This window comes from Amblyomma mixtum, chromosome 4 (genome assembly GCF_055824585.1).
Source record: "Amblyomma mixtum isolate Tamu chromosome 4, ASM5582458v1, whole genome shotgun sequence".
Taxonomy (NCBI): Eukaryota; Metazoa; Arthropoda; class Arachnida; order Ixodida; family Ixodidae; genus Amblyomma; species Amblyomma mixtum.
Window position 1 is genome coordinate 77,172,490 of NC_143015.1, and position 15,104 is coordinate 77,187,593.

Here is a 15,104-nt window from a genome sequence, read left to right on the forward strand (position 1 = left end):
AAATACGATGCCTTTGTCTACCATCCGGAAGAGCTTTATAAAGCAATCTATGCTGCAGTGACGTACTGTGCCACTCTGTGTTATAATTTCACATTTGGTTGTTACTTATTGCTTTTGATTACGAGACGTGCACTTATTTCTGTGAATTTTTTTTTATATGAGTGCACAAAGATTAGTACTCGTGTTTGTCCAGTGATTGTTTTCGCCTTGTGCCTACTGCTGACTTGTAGGGTGGTGAGGCCCGCCAGCAATGTGTAATTCACTGTTTTTTTTCTCGCCATCCCCATTCTGTATGTGCAAACAGAAATAAAATAATGATTGATTGACTGATTAGCTGAAAATGGAGGTCGGTTCTAGCCGGATATCTTTACTAAGCTGCGGCCTAGCTTGGCCAGTATTTTTCTCCGCTTGCTGTCCAGTCGGGACGTTTCAATGTTCAAATCACTTAAGTTACCTGAAAGACAGACGCAGCACGCAGGTCGTACAGCAGCGGCACCAACACCGTCGACGTGAATGCCACCGCCAGTGGTGTACACACGAGCGCCCAGAACGTGTGGAAGCCGTATGCGTAGAAGTGTCCCAGGAAGCCCACCACGGACACTCCGTTCACTACGGAGCCCAAGACGGAGATGGTGAGCGCCACCTCGGGAAGGCTGCGGCCACCCAGGAAGGCGTCCACCACGGCACTGTCCCTGCCGTCCGCTCTGCCGTCAGCCACCTAAACAAGCATGAGGGACATTTCTGTAGCTCAGCACTTTCAGAAAGCTCATTTAAACGAGCATGGACACCGAGTATGCTTTGTGGTTCTTTCTTTCTTTCTTTCTTTCTTTCTTTCTTTCTTTCTTTCTTTCTTTCTTTCTTTCTTTCTTTCTTTCTTTCTTTCTTTCTTTCTTTCTTTCTTTCTTTCTTTCTTTCTTTCTTTCTTTCTTTCTTCCTTCCTTTCTTTCTTTCTTTCTTTCTTTCTTTCTTTCTTTCCTTCTTTCTTTCTTTCTTTCTTTCTCTCTTTCTTTCTTTCTTTCTTCTCTCTTTCTTTCTTTCTTTCTTTCTTTCTTTTTTCCTTTCTTCCTTTCTTTCTTTCTTCCCTTCTTTCTTTCTTTCTTTCTTTCTTTCTATTCTGCATGACATTACTTTGCATGGATCACTACGGGGTACTCACCTAGAATCGATACATAATCTATAACTACATATTATGGTTATGACGTTAAAAGTCACTATGGGTTACGTGAGGCATGGAGAAAACCGACATATGATCTCTGCGTCTTCACTCGTTGTGATCGTGGCTCTCGAGGCAGGCTCGCTTTAACCTTGTAGCTAATCAAAACGACCAATCAGCGATTATACCACAGTTTTTTTCATGCATCATGTGACTTATACAACAGGCAGAAGAATATATAGTGTTTATACTTCTTTAAGGAAAATATCAGTATCGTGTCAATATCTATGTACACAATGTCATCATCATCATCCTGACTATGCCCGCTGCATGACAAAGGCCTCTGCCATATCTGCGCAAAGCAAGAGAGCGGTACAAGCGATTCCCCTTACGCCGTAAGGCAGGCGCAGGCCCAAAGATGGCGGCGCCATGTCATGTCCTCACGCCCAACAACTCTCGCTTGAATTTAACAATAAGCTAAGCCAGAGCTTAGCTAAGGCAATAGCTTTCGATCAGACCTTTGTTTTATTTTGATTTAAAAATACGTACGTGAGAAAGAGGAAGAACTCTGTACGTCAGAGTACAGAGCAATTTTGTATTACCGAAGTGTCGAACTAACTATGGGTTTTCCATGTTAAGCTATATGTTGCCAAAGTTCTTGAATACCCCGTTTCGTGACCAATTAAATATCATGCCTTTGTCTGCCATCCGGGAGAGTTTTTAGTCTATGCTGCAGTGACTTCGAGAGCTTGCATGTGCTGCGACACTCTGTGTTATAATTTCACAATTGGTTGTTACTTAATGCTTTCAATTACGAGGCGTACACTTGTTTATGTCAACATTATTTTGTATAAGTGCACACAGATTAGTGCTCGTTTTTGTCCAGTGGTTGTTTTTCGCCTTGTGCCTACTGCTGACTTGTAGGGTGGTGAGGCCCGTCTATAATTCACTGTTTTTTCCCGCCATCCCAAGTTTGTTTGTAGAAACTGAAACGAAAGACTGATTGATTGACTGACTAATTGAAAGTCGAGGTCGATTCAAGCCGGATACTTTAACTTAGCCGTGGCCTAGTTTGGCCAGTATTTTTCTCTGCTCCCTGCCGCTCATGAAGGTTTCAACGTCAACATCACTTAAGTTACCTGAAAGACAGACGCAGCTCGCAGGTCGTACAACAGAGGCATCAACACCGTCGCGGTGAATGCCACCGCCAACGGTATCACGCAAGCGGCAGGCGTAACTTAAGGGACAGGAAGAGGGAAGAGTGGGTGAGAGAACAAACGCGGGTTAATGACTTCCTAGTTGAAATCAAGAGGAAATAGGCTTGGGCTGGGCATGTCATGCGAAGGCAAGATAACCGCTGGCCATTAAGCGTAACGGACTGGATACCAAGAGAAGGAAAGCATAGATGGGGGTGGCACTCAGTTAGGTGGGCGGATGAGATGAAGTTTTGCGGCGATAATGTGGTCACAACTGGCATAGGACAGGGTTAATTGGAGAGGTATCGGAGAGGCCTTTTTTTCTGCAGTGGACGTAGTAAGGCTGATTATGATGACGTGTCTTCAATTACCCTGTCCTGCGCCAGCCGTGGCCTCCTTATCCCTGCAAACTCCTTAATCTCATGCGTCGACCCAATGTATTCTGCAGCACCCATGTACATGCATTACAGAAAAGATGACGTCAGCAGCAGAATTCTAATCTAAAAGCTCTATGTTAAATTATTTGCTCCTCCTTGACTAGTACATAACACGTTTGACGTCATGGCAGACACCCGCCAAAAAGTGTCTGTCACAATATTGGTGTGAGAGAGCCGTGGTGGGCTGACCAAACTGACAGAGGGGAAGGGGAATGAACTGGGGAAAACGTTATTGCAAAACATGGCCCCCGGTACATGGAAGGAAAATCATTTTGCATGCTAGACCATTGGGGCTGCGAAGCCGACATTTTTGCTTTCTGGGCTATGAACTGACTGTTGGAGATGAAGAGACAAATTCTTTACTGGAAAGACCGTGCTGGCGGAAATATCAATAACTTATATATTAACGATTTATGGTATCGTCTTGAAAAGCAGCTGTACACAAGGACGGAGGGTGTGAAAGATGAGACATGTCACTTTTTTTTTTGTGGAATATTTGTCTGCTGCCCAGCAGCCTACCGCTTAAGAAATGGACATCACTGTAGCTCTCAGCATACATCCTTGTTTGCATGGTTTGTAGTTAGGAAAAAAAACTATCACGAGTGATTAAGAATTTCACAACCAAGGCAACGAATACGGAATATAGACGCCACGTTTACGCCCTGGCCTCGTGGTGTGTTGTGGCCGCACGAAATAAAACACCACCTATAGCTGCCATAAGAAATCCGCATTGTTACGTCACGACACGCACTCCAAGTGAACACCCAGAAGGTGACAAGGGTTTATATCATGACCCGCGTTTTTGTAGCCAGCACTTCCACTATCACCGCCGGACATCATCCGCCGGGGTACCAGCGTTATCGCGGTCCCATCGCTACGCAGCAAGTATGGGTTCCGAAACGCCTTTCATTATTCGAATTGGCCAGTGACTAAGCCTTATTTTATTGCGATAGCGTTTAGCTTACTTGAGACCGGAAACAATAGCGCCTACAAAGACGAACACAACGGAAGCACGACGCGGACAAGCACTTGTCGTTCTTGAGTTGTGTTCGTCTTTGCTGGTGCTATTGTTTCCTGTCTCAGGTAGTATGCACCACCTAGCCCAGATCAAAGTTCTAAAACATTTAGGTTTGGTTTGGTTTATGGGGTTTAACGTCCCAAAGCGACTAAGGCTATGAGAGACGCCGTAGTGGAGGGCTCCGGAAATTTCGACCACCTGGGGTTCTTTAACGTGCACTGACATCGCACAGTACACGGGCCTCGAATTTCTCCTCCAAAGAAATTCAGCCGCCGCGACCGGGATCGAACCCGCGTCTTTCGGGCCAGCAGCCGAGCACCATAGCCACTGAGCCACCGCGGCGGCCTAAAACATTTAGGTGGTCGTCATGCAGTTTCCGGTTTCTCTGACGAAATTCCATGATTGGTCCATTCCCTGGCGACGTCTTAAGGTCACCTGACCATACTGACCAGACAGCTCCACCGAAGTTGAAATTTTCCACTAAATTCCCTGACTGGTCGACAGAGGTCACATTAACTTGGGACACCACCACAACCTGCGTACAGTCATACGAGACAATGAAATTAATTGAAATAAATTGAATGCAGTTACCACCTGTCCACCGTGGTGCTGCGCATGAGGCTTAAGGGATCTCGGGATGAGCAACCTGGGTCTCACAAGCTCAACCGGTGGCTGTATTTGAAACAGCCGCCAACTGGGGCAGGGGCGCATCGCTTAACGGCTGCACCCCTACGCCAGTTGTGGTATGAGGGCTCCCTGCGATCTGTGAATGCGACTGAGAGTGTCATGGCGTCATCATCACGTGACCACCTGTAGGCCACTCATAGGGGAGCGCCAAATTTGGAAGCTGAGGACCCCCAAAGTTTTTAATGTAGGCCCACATCAAAAAATGGATTATGGTGGATTAGTGGGCCGGTTCTGTTCAATCTTGTGTGATAATACGGGGGGGTACCCAAAAGAAACCGAACTTATTTTTGTGTGAACTTATTTGTTCACATTTTAAGCACAGACCTTCAATCTCCTTTAAAGTACTCCCCACTTGCAATGATACGCTTGTCGAATCTTTCATTCCTTTTTTCAAAACATTGTTTAAATTCATCTGTTGTGATGCTTGACAGTCCCTCCGTCGTTTTTTTCTTCACTTCAGCAACATCTGCGAAACGCTTTCCATTCACCTGTCTTTTCATTCTAGGAAACAAAGAAAGTAGCATGGGGCAAGGTCGGGTGAGTACGAGGGTGGAGGAACAGGGGTCATGCCATTTTTGGTCGAAAATTGTCGTAGAGACAGGGCTGTTTGAGCAGGGGCATTGCCATGGTGGAAAAACCAGTCACCCGTCTGCCACGAATCAGGCCGCTTCCACCGCACACTGTTGCAGAATCTTTTCAAAACATCCAAGTAGAAAGCCTTGTTAACTGTCTGACCCTGCGGAACAAATTCTGAATGGACGACTCCTCTCACGTCGAAAAAACAAATCAGCATTGTTTTGAGGTTTGGTTTCACCTAACGAGCTTTCTTGAGGCGTGGTGAATTTGAAGTTTTCCATTGGCATGATTGTTGCTTTGATCCAGGATTTGATTCAGGAACACTTGAGTTTTCCCTATAGCATCGTCCTTGAACGTCTTTCTGAATATTTAAAGAGTTTCCGTTCTACTTTTTACGAGAAAAAAAAATAGAATTTCACCGGCGCACGCTGTTCACGAAAATCAGCCATTGCAAAAACGACACTCACACAAAACAGTCGTCACTCTAAAACTCTGCCTAAACAAGTCGGGCCTCCTTCAGCGACGGCACTCGGCTTAGTGTCTCTGGAATGTTCGTTCTATGCGCTCCTAGTGGCAAAACGCGGTACCGCAGAAGCTCTGCCGATTAAAAAAATTAGTTCGATTTCTTTTGGGTATCCCCTCGTACTGTGGAAGGAACTCGAACATTCTAGAAGGTGATGACTCATGCATACCACTTAAGGGTATTGACACCTTTCCATCTGGAGTTTCGGCGGGAAAATCGCATGAAGAACATTAGACACTCATTGTAGACACCACAGCAGGCAACCTAAATGCGAACCCATTTTCATCTTTAAGAACTGTTTAGTAGGCCACAAGTTTTTTTCACACCAAAACGTACCTCACGCCGTCGACGAGCCACGGAGAAGTAGAGGCCGACCAGGTATCCAAGTGCGGTAAGCACGGCAAACACGGTGCAGTCAGCTGTGTCCAGGCTCTTTGGTGGTGATGACATGTTGCCTCAGGAAGTCTTCTACTAGACTAGCGTGTGTGACTTTCCGATGCTGGCCTTTAATGCAACTTGTCAACCATATCCTTTAACGTTTGTCAATTCCTTCAAGCGTTTCTATTGTCACTGCTCTTGAAAGTCGCTGAACTCGCGAAATATATTGAGTTCACCGAAAAGTTCCCCTATAGACTCGATTTTTCCCCTTTTGTGTCTGCCTTGCTCTTTTTCACAGTTGTGGAAGCTTCTTCACAGGGCTTATATGCGACTGCTTTCCGGACTTCTCTTCGCCTGACTCTACCGTCCCAGATATGATTGCCTGGCTGGAAGTTGTACCTAAATCTCCCCTTCTTAAAGTCGGCCTTTCTGTCTCCTGTTATACTATTTGCTTTATGGTCAGACTTTCAGGAATTAACGTTTGAGACTTCGGGTGGTGTATCCAAAAGTTCGGACATGAATTTGCCTCCCCAACACTGCGGCGTTGCCGCGTTCACTCCACCCGCAATGGCGTCAATACGAAATGAAGCTTCAAACTTTGCTGCTCACTTTGCAGGGTTGTCAGTTGTCGTGTCGGGTCGAATTAGCGACGGAGGTGTTCGACAGGTAGACGGGACTACTCGCCGCATTCACTGCGTGTACGACAACTACTTTTGAGAGTGATGCTCGTCGTAGTAACGACGGTGTCGAAGAGTGTCAAGTGCGAGCACAACGTGGTCAGGCCAACTGCGTTGTGAGACGTGCACTTCCGAATCAGCAACTGATCTGCCGCCCGTCTGAACTGCGAAGCGTAGTGTGCTTCGGCCGCATTACGGTGTAGTGCATGCTTTCAACGCAAGTTGCTCGCAAGCGTTGGAAAACGAACAAAACTTTATGGCGCTCTCCATCCGCTGTCACCCACTTTTTCTGCGGTCATGAGGAAATATTGAGTGCATACACCCACTGCGCCATAAAACACAGCTGCTGAAAAAGGTACAACTGACTTTTGCCTGAGGACGTCAGCGCCGTATCCGTCCATTACAAGCCGCGGGGACGGGAGTAGCGACGTGCGGCCGCAATCACAATAGTGCAGCGAAGAACAATGCTCCGGAAATCCCTTCGCCTTTGTTTTTGAAGCTTTTGGGCAAACAGTAAATCGAACAACAGTACAGGTTTAAAACGGTCCCCGGGGACAAACTTTTAAGTTTCCAGTGTGCAAAGAATGTTACTTCACCTCAACCAAGGGAAGCGTATAGAGAAGCCTTTTAAGTTGTTTTCGGCGTAAGCGGCGTTGACGCCTCTTCTTAGCACGATCAAGCACGACGTACGTCGCAGGCAATGGAGGGAAGCTCGGTTAGCGTTGATTCTGAAGATAGTCGGGAATAGAAAGCAACAGCCCTACTGAAACGTTTCGCACCAGTCGCACTCATGTAATTTTGGAGGAGGGGGGGGGGGGGGTCGTGAGATTTTGATAATCGTCATCACCTTCATCATCGTTATTCGCACGGTCATCATCATCTTAACTACGTCCACTGCAAGACAAATGCCTCTTCTATATCCCTCTAATTAAGCCCGCCTTTCGCCAGTTGCGGCCACCATATCCCAGCAAACTCCCTAATCTCACCCACCCACTTCATTTTTGACACCCCCTGCAACGTTCATCCTCCCTTGAAATTGTCTCGTCTTCGCAATACATGCTCCACTGATGGCCACTTGTTGTAACGGGAATACAGAGTCCGTATGATAGGAAAACATGCGAAAATCCTCACGGTTTGCGTACGTTTTCCGTATGGGTGCCGCCTAATTTTCCCAACATGTGCGTGATGCAATGTTATAGAAATTTCGTACGTTTTCTGAACAGTGAGTCAAACAATAAACGTACTGAGTGCATCCGTATTTCCCTATGAGCCGTCCGGGAAACACGCGGAATTGCGGCATTGGCTAAATAGAACGTTTAAATGTGGAGGCCTTTTGTTCGCTTCATGGCACGCGGTGCGAATTACCCAATGCTGCGCGGCAAGTATGACCACGCTGATCGGGTCACGGGCCTCATGAGGGAACGTACGTGTAGATCGGAAGCCAAGACCTGCTGCTCGTCATCACGCGTCTTTGATCCGAAGCCTTCTTTCCGCCGTAGCTACCACGGAAAGCGGAGGAAGGTGGGGAGGAGGGGGGGAGAAATGCGAATTTTTAATCGTTTTTACAACTCCACTGTGAACTTGGCGATAATCAAAACCGCATATGAAACTTCACATGATTATGGAGCCCTTTAAGTGCACGGATGGGGCAGACGTCGTTGTGATTCAAGGGTGTAAAAGGGATAATGTTTTTTTTTGTCTCACAGTTTTTAGCTGAAACTTTCAATTTGGGCTCTCCCGCGTCTTTTGATGCTTTGTGCCCAATTTCGCAACCAAGCAGCGCATTGTCTTAGCCAAGTAAATTCAAAATCTTCCCGATTTGCGGCCTCAATCGACGCGATTACTGCGGGCAGCCTTCTATATGTAATGTCACCAGCTGCACGCTTATCTATAATCGCTCGGCGTTCGGTGAAAAAAATTTTGCGTTTCATTTCAATCGTTTGAGAAATAGGGATCGATGCAATCACAGTCTGCAGTCTAGCCATTAAGCGCGCATACGGCAGGTTTTGTGAAAGCGCCCGTGACCTCACCATGGCTCGATCATGACGGCATACCTTGGAAGAAACCAGGTTCCGGCTCTCAGTTTTTGCACGTTTATAATTGTCTTCCTCGTTTGTATTGAAAAAACTATTATTGTATTTAAAAAAAAACAAGAGAGGGAGGTTTAAGAAATCTAATGCGGTAGACAACAAAACAATTTAGAAGATGGCCACCACTGTGCAACGAGAAATTCATCCCCATTTGTTAAGGTATATAAATTTTGTACTTGTTCACGAAGAGGACATGAGAGCGACTCACATATATGTATAGTTCTGGAGCCTTATTTCTAGCTTTCCGCCACACACACTCGTTTTTTCAACTAGCTCTCTTCTAACCGTCCGCCGTTCTCGGCATGCGGCGCACCAATGACCCTCTCCTCAGGTGGCGCGTTTCGTAGCAGCGGCCGCAGATGGACTGTTCTACATTCCTTCGCTCTCAACATTCCCTCCCTCTTCTATCTAAGGCGACCACCCTCCATGCTTCCCGTGGTAACCACATTACACCTCTACGCTCTCGCCATACTCTCCTCTTTCCCTGCAACCACTATCCGGTCGGAGATTCCTCCGTTCTCACCACATCCCCCCCTCACCACCTTCTGGACGGTTCCCATGGTAAGCGCATTCCGGTTACGCCTCCCGTCACTTCCCCATACCTTCCTACTTCTACAGTAACTATCCTTTATCTAGGATACCTTCCGGATGGTTCCGGTGGAAACCACCCACCCGCTGGGCCTTCTTGCACTCTAGCCGTACCTTCAACGGTGAGGACCTTCAGGATGGTTCCGGTGATAACCACCCAACGGTTACGGCGTCCAACGCGATCGCCATACTCTCCTACATCCACGGTGACCACGTTCCAGATGGTTGCGGTGGTAGCCACCTGCCTGTTACGCCTTCTACATTCTCGCCATAACCTCCTTCTTGTAAGGTAACCCTCCTCATCCTTCCACAAGAACTTCTCTCCGGTGGTTTCCGTGGCAAGAATTCCCCGCTTACGCCTTCTTTGGCCTTTGCCACACTCCCCTCCTACCCTGGTAACCATCCTGCGGTTGGGAATTCCTCCGCTCTCACCACATCCTTCTCCTTCCACGTAACCATGTTGTGGATGGTTTCCGTGGTAGCCACCCTAAGGTTAATCCTTCCTACGCTGTCGCCATACCCTCCTCTTTCTACGGTAGCACTCTCCTTGCAGGGTAGCTACAGTTCATGTGGCTCCCTTGGCAACAACCCATCCGGCTGGGCCTTACGCTCTCGCCATACCCGCCTCCATCCACGGTGAACATCTTGCGGATGGTTCCGATTGTAACCACCCACTGGTTGCGACTTCCTACGCTGTCGCCATACCCTCCTCCTTCTTAAAGGGTAACTACAATGGGGTTTCTGCAGCAACAACCCACTGGTTGCGCCACCCTACGCTCTCGCCACACCCGCCTCCATCCACGGTGAACATCTTCCGGATGGTTCCGGTGGTAACCACCGGTCGTTTGCGCCTTCTTACGTTCTAGCCATATCATTCTCCTTCCAAGGTAATCCATCTCCTTCTTGCAGGGTATGCACCCTCCAGGTGGTTCCCGTGGTAACCAATCACTGGTTGGGCCTTCTTACGCTCTTACCATACTCTCCTCCTTCCTCCTGTAACGGTGATCCACCTCCCGTAGAGTTCCGGTGGTAACAACTCACTGGTTCCGACTTCATACGCTGTCGCCATACCCTCCTCCGTACGCGGTAGCCGTGCTTCTTCTTGCAGGGTAAATATCCTTCGTGTGGTTCCCGTGGCAACGTCTCAGCGGTGACGCCTTTTCACGCTCTCGCCATACCATCCTCCTACCGCGGTAACCACCCTCCGGATGTTCCGGTGGTAATAAACCATTGGTTACGCATTCCTCCGTTCACGTCATACCTTTATACTTCCACGGTAACCAGCCTGCGAGTGGTTCCCATGGCAACGCACCCGCGGGTTACACCGAAGACTACGATCTACCTTACTACCAGCATGACGACGACGCGATATCCAGGAAGGGCATTGGAGCTGTCGCTGTAAAATCACAGGGCTGTTACAAGTTTGTAATGGAAATGACCCACCGTTGGCTTGCTTGTAATCGCGAAGAAATGGAGACATAATGGAGTTGATTTATTAGAGTGGATGCTGTAATTTGCTTTGTAGCGGTGGCCTAGTGACTAGCGCATCCGCCTCGTATTGGGGAGATGACGGGTGGGAGGTATTGGCCGCCTATTGCCGTACCCACATATTCAATTTTTACCGACGGTTGCCCGAAGTTACACTGTTGCTTATGGGTGCTGTGCTCATAGGTTCGTAGCTGGGAGAACGATTTTTGCCGGCCGGAGTCGGGAGGTGCAGTTCAACCAGTGGGTATACGGACGGCGACCCTGCAGGCATTCCGGCCGGCCATGACATTTCAGTTATAATAATTGTTGCTGTTGTTTACCTCAGTAGATATGGCACGTACCCACGCGGGGGGATTGACCAAAGCACGGTGAAAGAATATACTTCCACCGTGGACCAAAGTACAGTGTTGAATGCCAAGGAAGTATTTGTGCGGGAAAAAAGTCGTGAGGCGGCGAAGTAGAACAGTGGAATGACTGCAACTAGAAAAAAATTATATTGATTGTTGAATAATTTAAATAAATTAAAAGAATCGATGTGCGAGGAATAGAATGAAGTACACTTTTTGGTCATGCGGCACAATTTTATGTATATTTAACGCGGTAATCAACCAGTTGCACTAATGTAATCGTGAAAGTAGCCGCAAACATTACTTAACGAGAATCCCTTGGCGCTCGCACCGAACGACAAAACAACTGGTAGCGACACAGAGAGTCCTAACTTCGAAAGAGGGACCTCCAAATATTGCCTTCTCTGAAGTGCGAACCGCTGGTAACAGAGGAGAAAATGTTCTATTGCAATAAGACCTCATCTTCATTTTCTTCAATGGTCAAAGGTCATCTTCACCGTCTTGCGCAGCACGTGACAATTTTCATCTGTTTTCTTTGTACATTATTCTTTCCTTTTCGCAGACACAGATGTGTATACACATATATGCTCCGGATCCCCAATAAAGTTTATTTGGAAGCTATCACCTGTCCTGTCGCTTGTCTCGTCCTCTTGTGTTTCTGCCCTACGTTTTGCGTGTAATAACGAAATCAGCCATTTTCCAAGCATGAAGTTGCACTGCTTTTCGAGCACATTCAGCCGCGTATAGCATATGCGCGCATGAAACACAGTTTCCTAGACATAATTTTCTGCGTGGTGGCACATGTGCAGCCTATGTCGGAGCATCGCGGCGACAATGACTAAAGCTGCACGAACGCGACACGATGACATAGCTTTGCGTATGTGGTCAGTCAGGAGCCGACGTAGTGGAATGCGCGCGCTAGCACAAAGCTTTCAGGAGTTTTCTTTTTATTTCTTGATTTACTTACAGCATGTCTCGTTTCACGTTTGACGCTTTCACGTTTCACGTTTGACGTTTGATGTATAGTCACTATACCAGAGTGACTATACATATTTAAAAAAACGGATGTGCTTCGAATTTAGTGGACTGTGAAGTTCCAAGAAAGCGCCAGAGTATAAACACTAGACAACAGCGCATTATCAGTCACCATGGAAAATGAAATGCCTTTGCAAGTCATCCGTAAAGGGAACGTAACAAAAACTGTTCACCGCAACAATATACAGTCTAGCCCGTTTATAACGAAGTCATTTATAGCGAAATAGCGATTATAACGAAGGGATTTCAATTTACCATTCCCATTTTTGCATTTTCAATACATTTTGGGTCCGGTTTTAACGAAGTAAATAAGAGCGCGTCAGCGGATATAACGAAGAGATTTAATACCAACCGAAAAATAATCTGCCAATCAAGACATTCTTGCGTCCTTGAGGCGATTTTTTTCCGCGAAAATAGAGCAAAATTCGGCTGACGGCGTCCTTTCGTGGCGTTGTCTGCTCTCCTACGGAGCGAAAGGTTGCTTCACTGTATCCCTGGCACGCCGGTCACGCCGGACGATGCTAGTTGTGCCCCTAAGCCGGTCACCTCCGTAGCGGCCATCGCAGCTGTTGACACGCTACGGATGTACCTCGGGAGTCCGGAATGCGACCAGATCTTTGGTTCGCAGTTGGATGGTATGGAAGTCGCAATCCTGAAGTCCGCACTCGCGAAACGTGTTCAGGGGACGCTGGACGACTTATTTCAGCGGCAATAAATCGGTATGCCGATGTTTGCATTTTTTTTCTCGTAGTCCACATATTACGAAATAGCAGATATAGCGAAGTGATTTCCGATTCCCGCCGACTTCGCTTTAACCGGGTTAGACTGCACTTTCCACATAATTTATTCGGCAGCATTCTGTGCTACAAGCGAAACAACTGGAGGGGACACTTGATCACCGCCTTATGACGCCATAGCGTTAAGGGGTTACGCCCATATACGAGGAATTGTTCATTCTCTACTTTACATTCATAAATCGTTCGGAGTCCCCATATCACTCCTGGCACAGAGGTGGAAACGATGATATACGGATAATCCTTGCAGATCCCACCCGGCTTGTTGAAGAAACCACTTCCTAAATCTAAAAAAAATGACTACTGTGGTTTTACCCAACAAAAGTTCCGAGACTGCCCATCCCTCGATACCTGCAATATGTTTTACTGGTTGTTTGTTTTATTTAGAGAGGAGTAACGTTTTTGTTTAGTTTGTTCAATTATAAAGAAGTTAGGTTGTCGAAGAACTGAATGACGGAAACCTTCGTTTTTAGAAGTGCAGTTTGCTCTGTCCACAGCTCTTTGGTTACGCGTGAAGAGAAGACTATCTTTACTGCGGGAATTTTCTCCAGTTCTGGAATGTTCAGCATGCGTGCAACGTTATTTAATTTACCTAGCAAGTCCACGCCCTTGCTTTGCTAAATACCGTGAACCTCCGGATTTCGCCGGTGGCTGTACTGACTCATGTCGTTAAATTGCTTTCTCAGGTTTTTGAAATCCCGATTGATGTCTTCTCTTCTATTCTCTGCTTTGTAGTCTGCAACCTAGGAACTTCCTGTCCTTATGTGGTCACCAATGCGAGCAGGATATCACATTTGGAGGCCAAAAATTGCGTTGTTTCGATGTTTTGCGGTGTTTTTTTCACTGACAACAGGACGTTAACTTTGTCAAGACACAGAGAGGAGCACAACAATCATCTTGTTCATAACAGTAAGCTTAGCTGCCACATCCTTCTTTGCTCGCATTTAGTTTTTCCAGAGCTCCAGGCACTTGAGTATAGACGCGTTACCCGCGGGACACGGCTATACCTTACCAGCGCCTTGTTTTGACTTTTCCCCTGCCCTAAATTGGGCCCTTTCTTTTTCGACTTACTGCGTTGAAGGCCACTGCGGTAACAACGCCACTACACGTTGATGTCTAAAAGCGAGCGTTCTCTTCACCTGTTTCTGTTTTTTTACGTGAGGCGAATACCTCACTTTTTTTAAAGGCGGGTAGCCAGCACCTCTTCCCCCTTCCCCAGTTGTACGAAACTTTACTCTCGAGATGCTATAAAGCAAGTGTTATTAAAAATAATTGTTTGATGTTACGGCTGTCAGGACCAAAATGGAAAGAACCTAAGCACTCTACATGAACGAGCTTCCAATGGTTTGTACCTAAGAACCGCACAAATTACGGTTGTCGAATGTTGTTCGACCCTCTCCCGCATTTATTAAATAAGGAATCCAAATCGATATATAGCTAAACACGGCCAACACTTTCATGTTCCTGCGATTTCTTCCAACGTTTTTCACTGAAAGTTCTCTCGTGCTGTTTTACTGACATATTCATGTGTACCACTGCCAAGTCCTCTGCAGGGTGCGTCAGCCTCGTCAAGCCTTCCCACTGGCTTATTGCCGGCGCACCCAACATCCTCGTGATGTTAAATAAACATACGATCGCTCTTTCGTTATTGCGTTCGGAAGTCAGTAACGAGTATCCGCTGGGGCACGCGTGCGGCCTCAAAACCGGTCCTGCGGTTCGAACGGGATGGCTCGGCCAAATCCGGGGAAGCTCCATGCCTAAGATTCCTTAAAAACAAGCCAGTTCACATGTCTGTGTTTTCCGTGTGTGTTTCCAGGAGCATGTGTGTCAGTGGCGTTGAGACTGACTATAGTCGGATACAGCTCAAGAACGAAGCTGCTTGTCCCCGCTCAAAGGAACCAACTTCCAGCCAGTGGCGCCGGCCGATTCTCATGACCCTGCTAGCGTGACAATGCAGGGAGCGGCGCGAAAGTGCAAAGAGGGGACTACATCCTTGTCATCTGCCACTCCCTGCATTGTCGCGATAGCAGGGTCATGAGAACCGGCCGACGCCATTGGCTGGAAGTTGGTTCCTTTGAGCGGGGACAAGCAGCTTCGTTCTTGAGTTGTATCTGACT

The 15,104-nt window shown here is 47.2% G+C and overlaps 1 protein-coding gene across 1 annotated transcript in view; it reads right to left on the minus strand.

Moving 5' to 3' along the window:
* Window positions 1–6,040, minus strand: part of LOC149347122 (sodium-coupled monocarboxylate transporter 2-like) — a 68,122-nt gene extending 62,082 nt beyond the window's left edge. Inside the window, exons 1-2 of the mRNA XM_089541494.1 lie at window positions 5,927–6,040; window positions 455–718 (exon numbers count right to left, since the gene is read on the minus strand). Of these exons, the coding sequence (XP_089397620.1) occupies window positions 455–718; window positions 5,927–6,040 (378 nt within the window). The remainder of the gene's footprint in view (window positions 1–454; window positions 719–5,926) is intronic.
* Window positions 6,041–15,104: the final 9,064 nt, after the last annotated feature.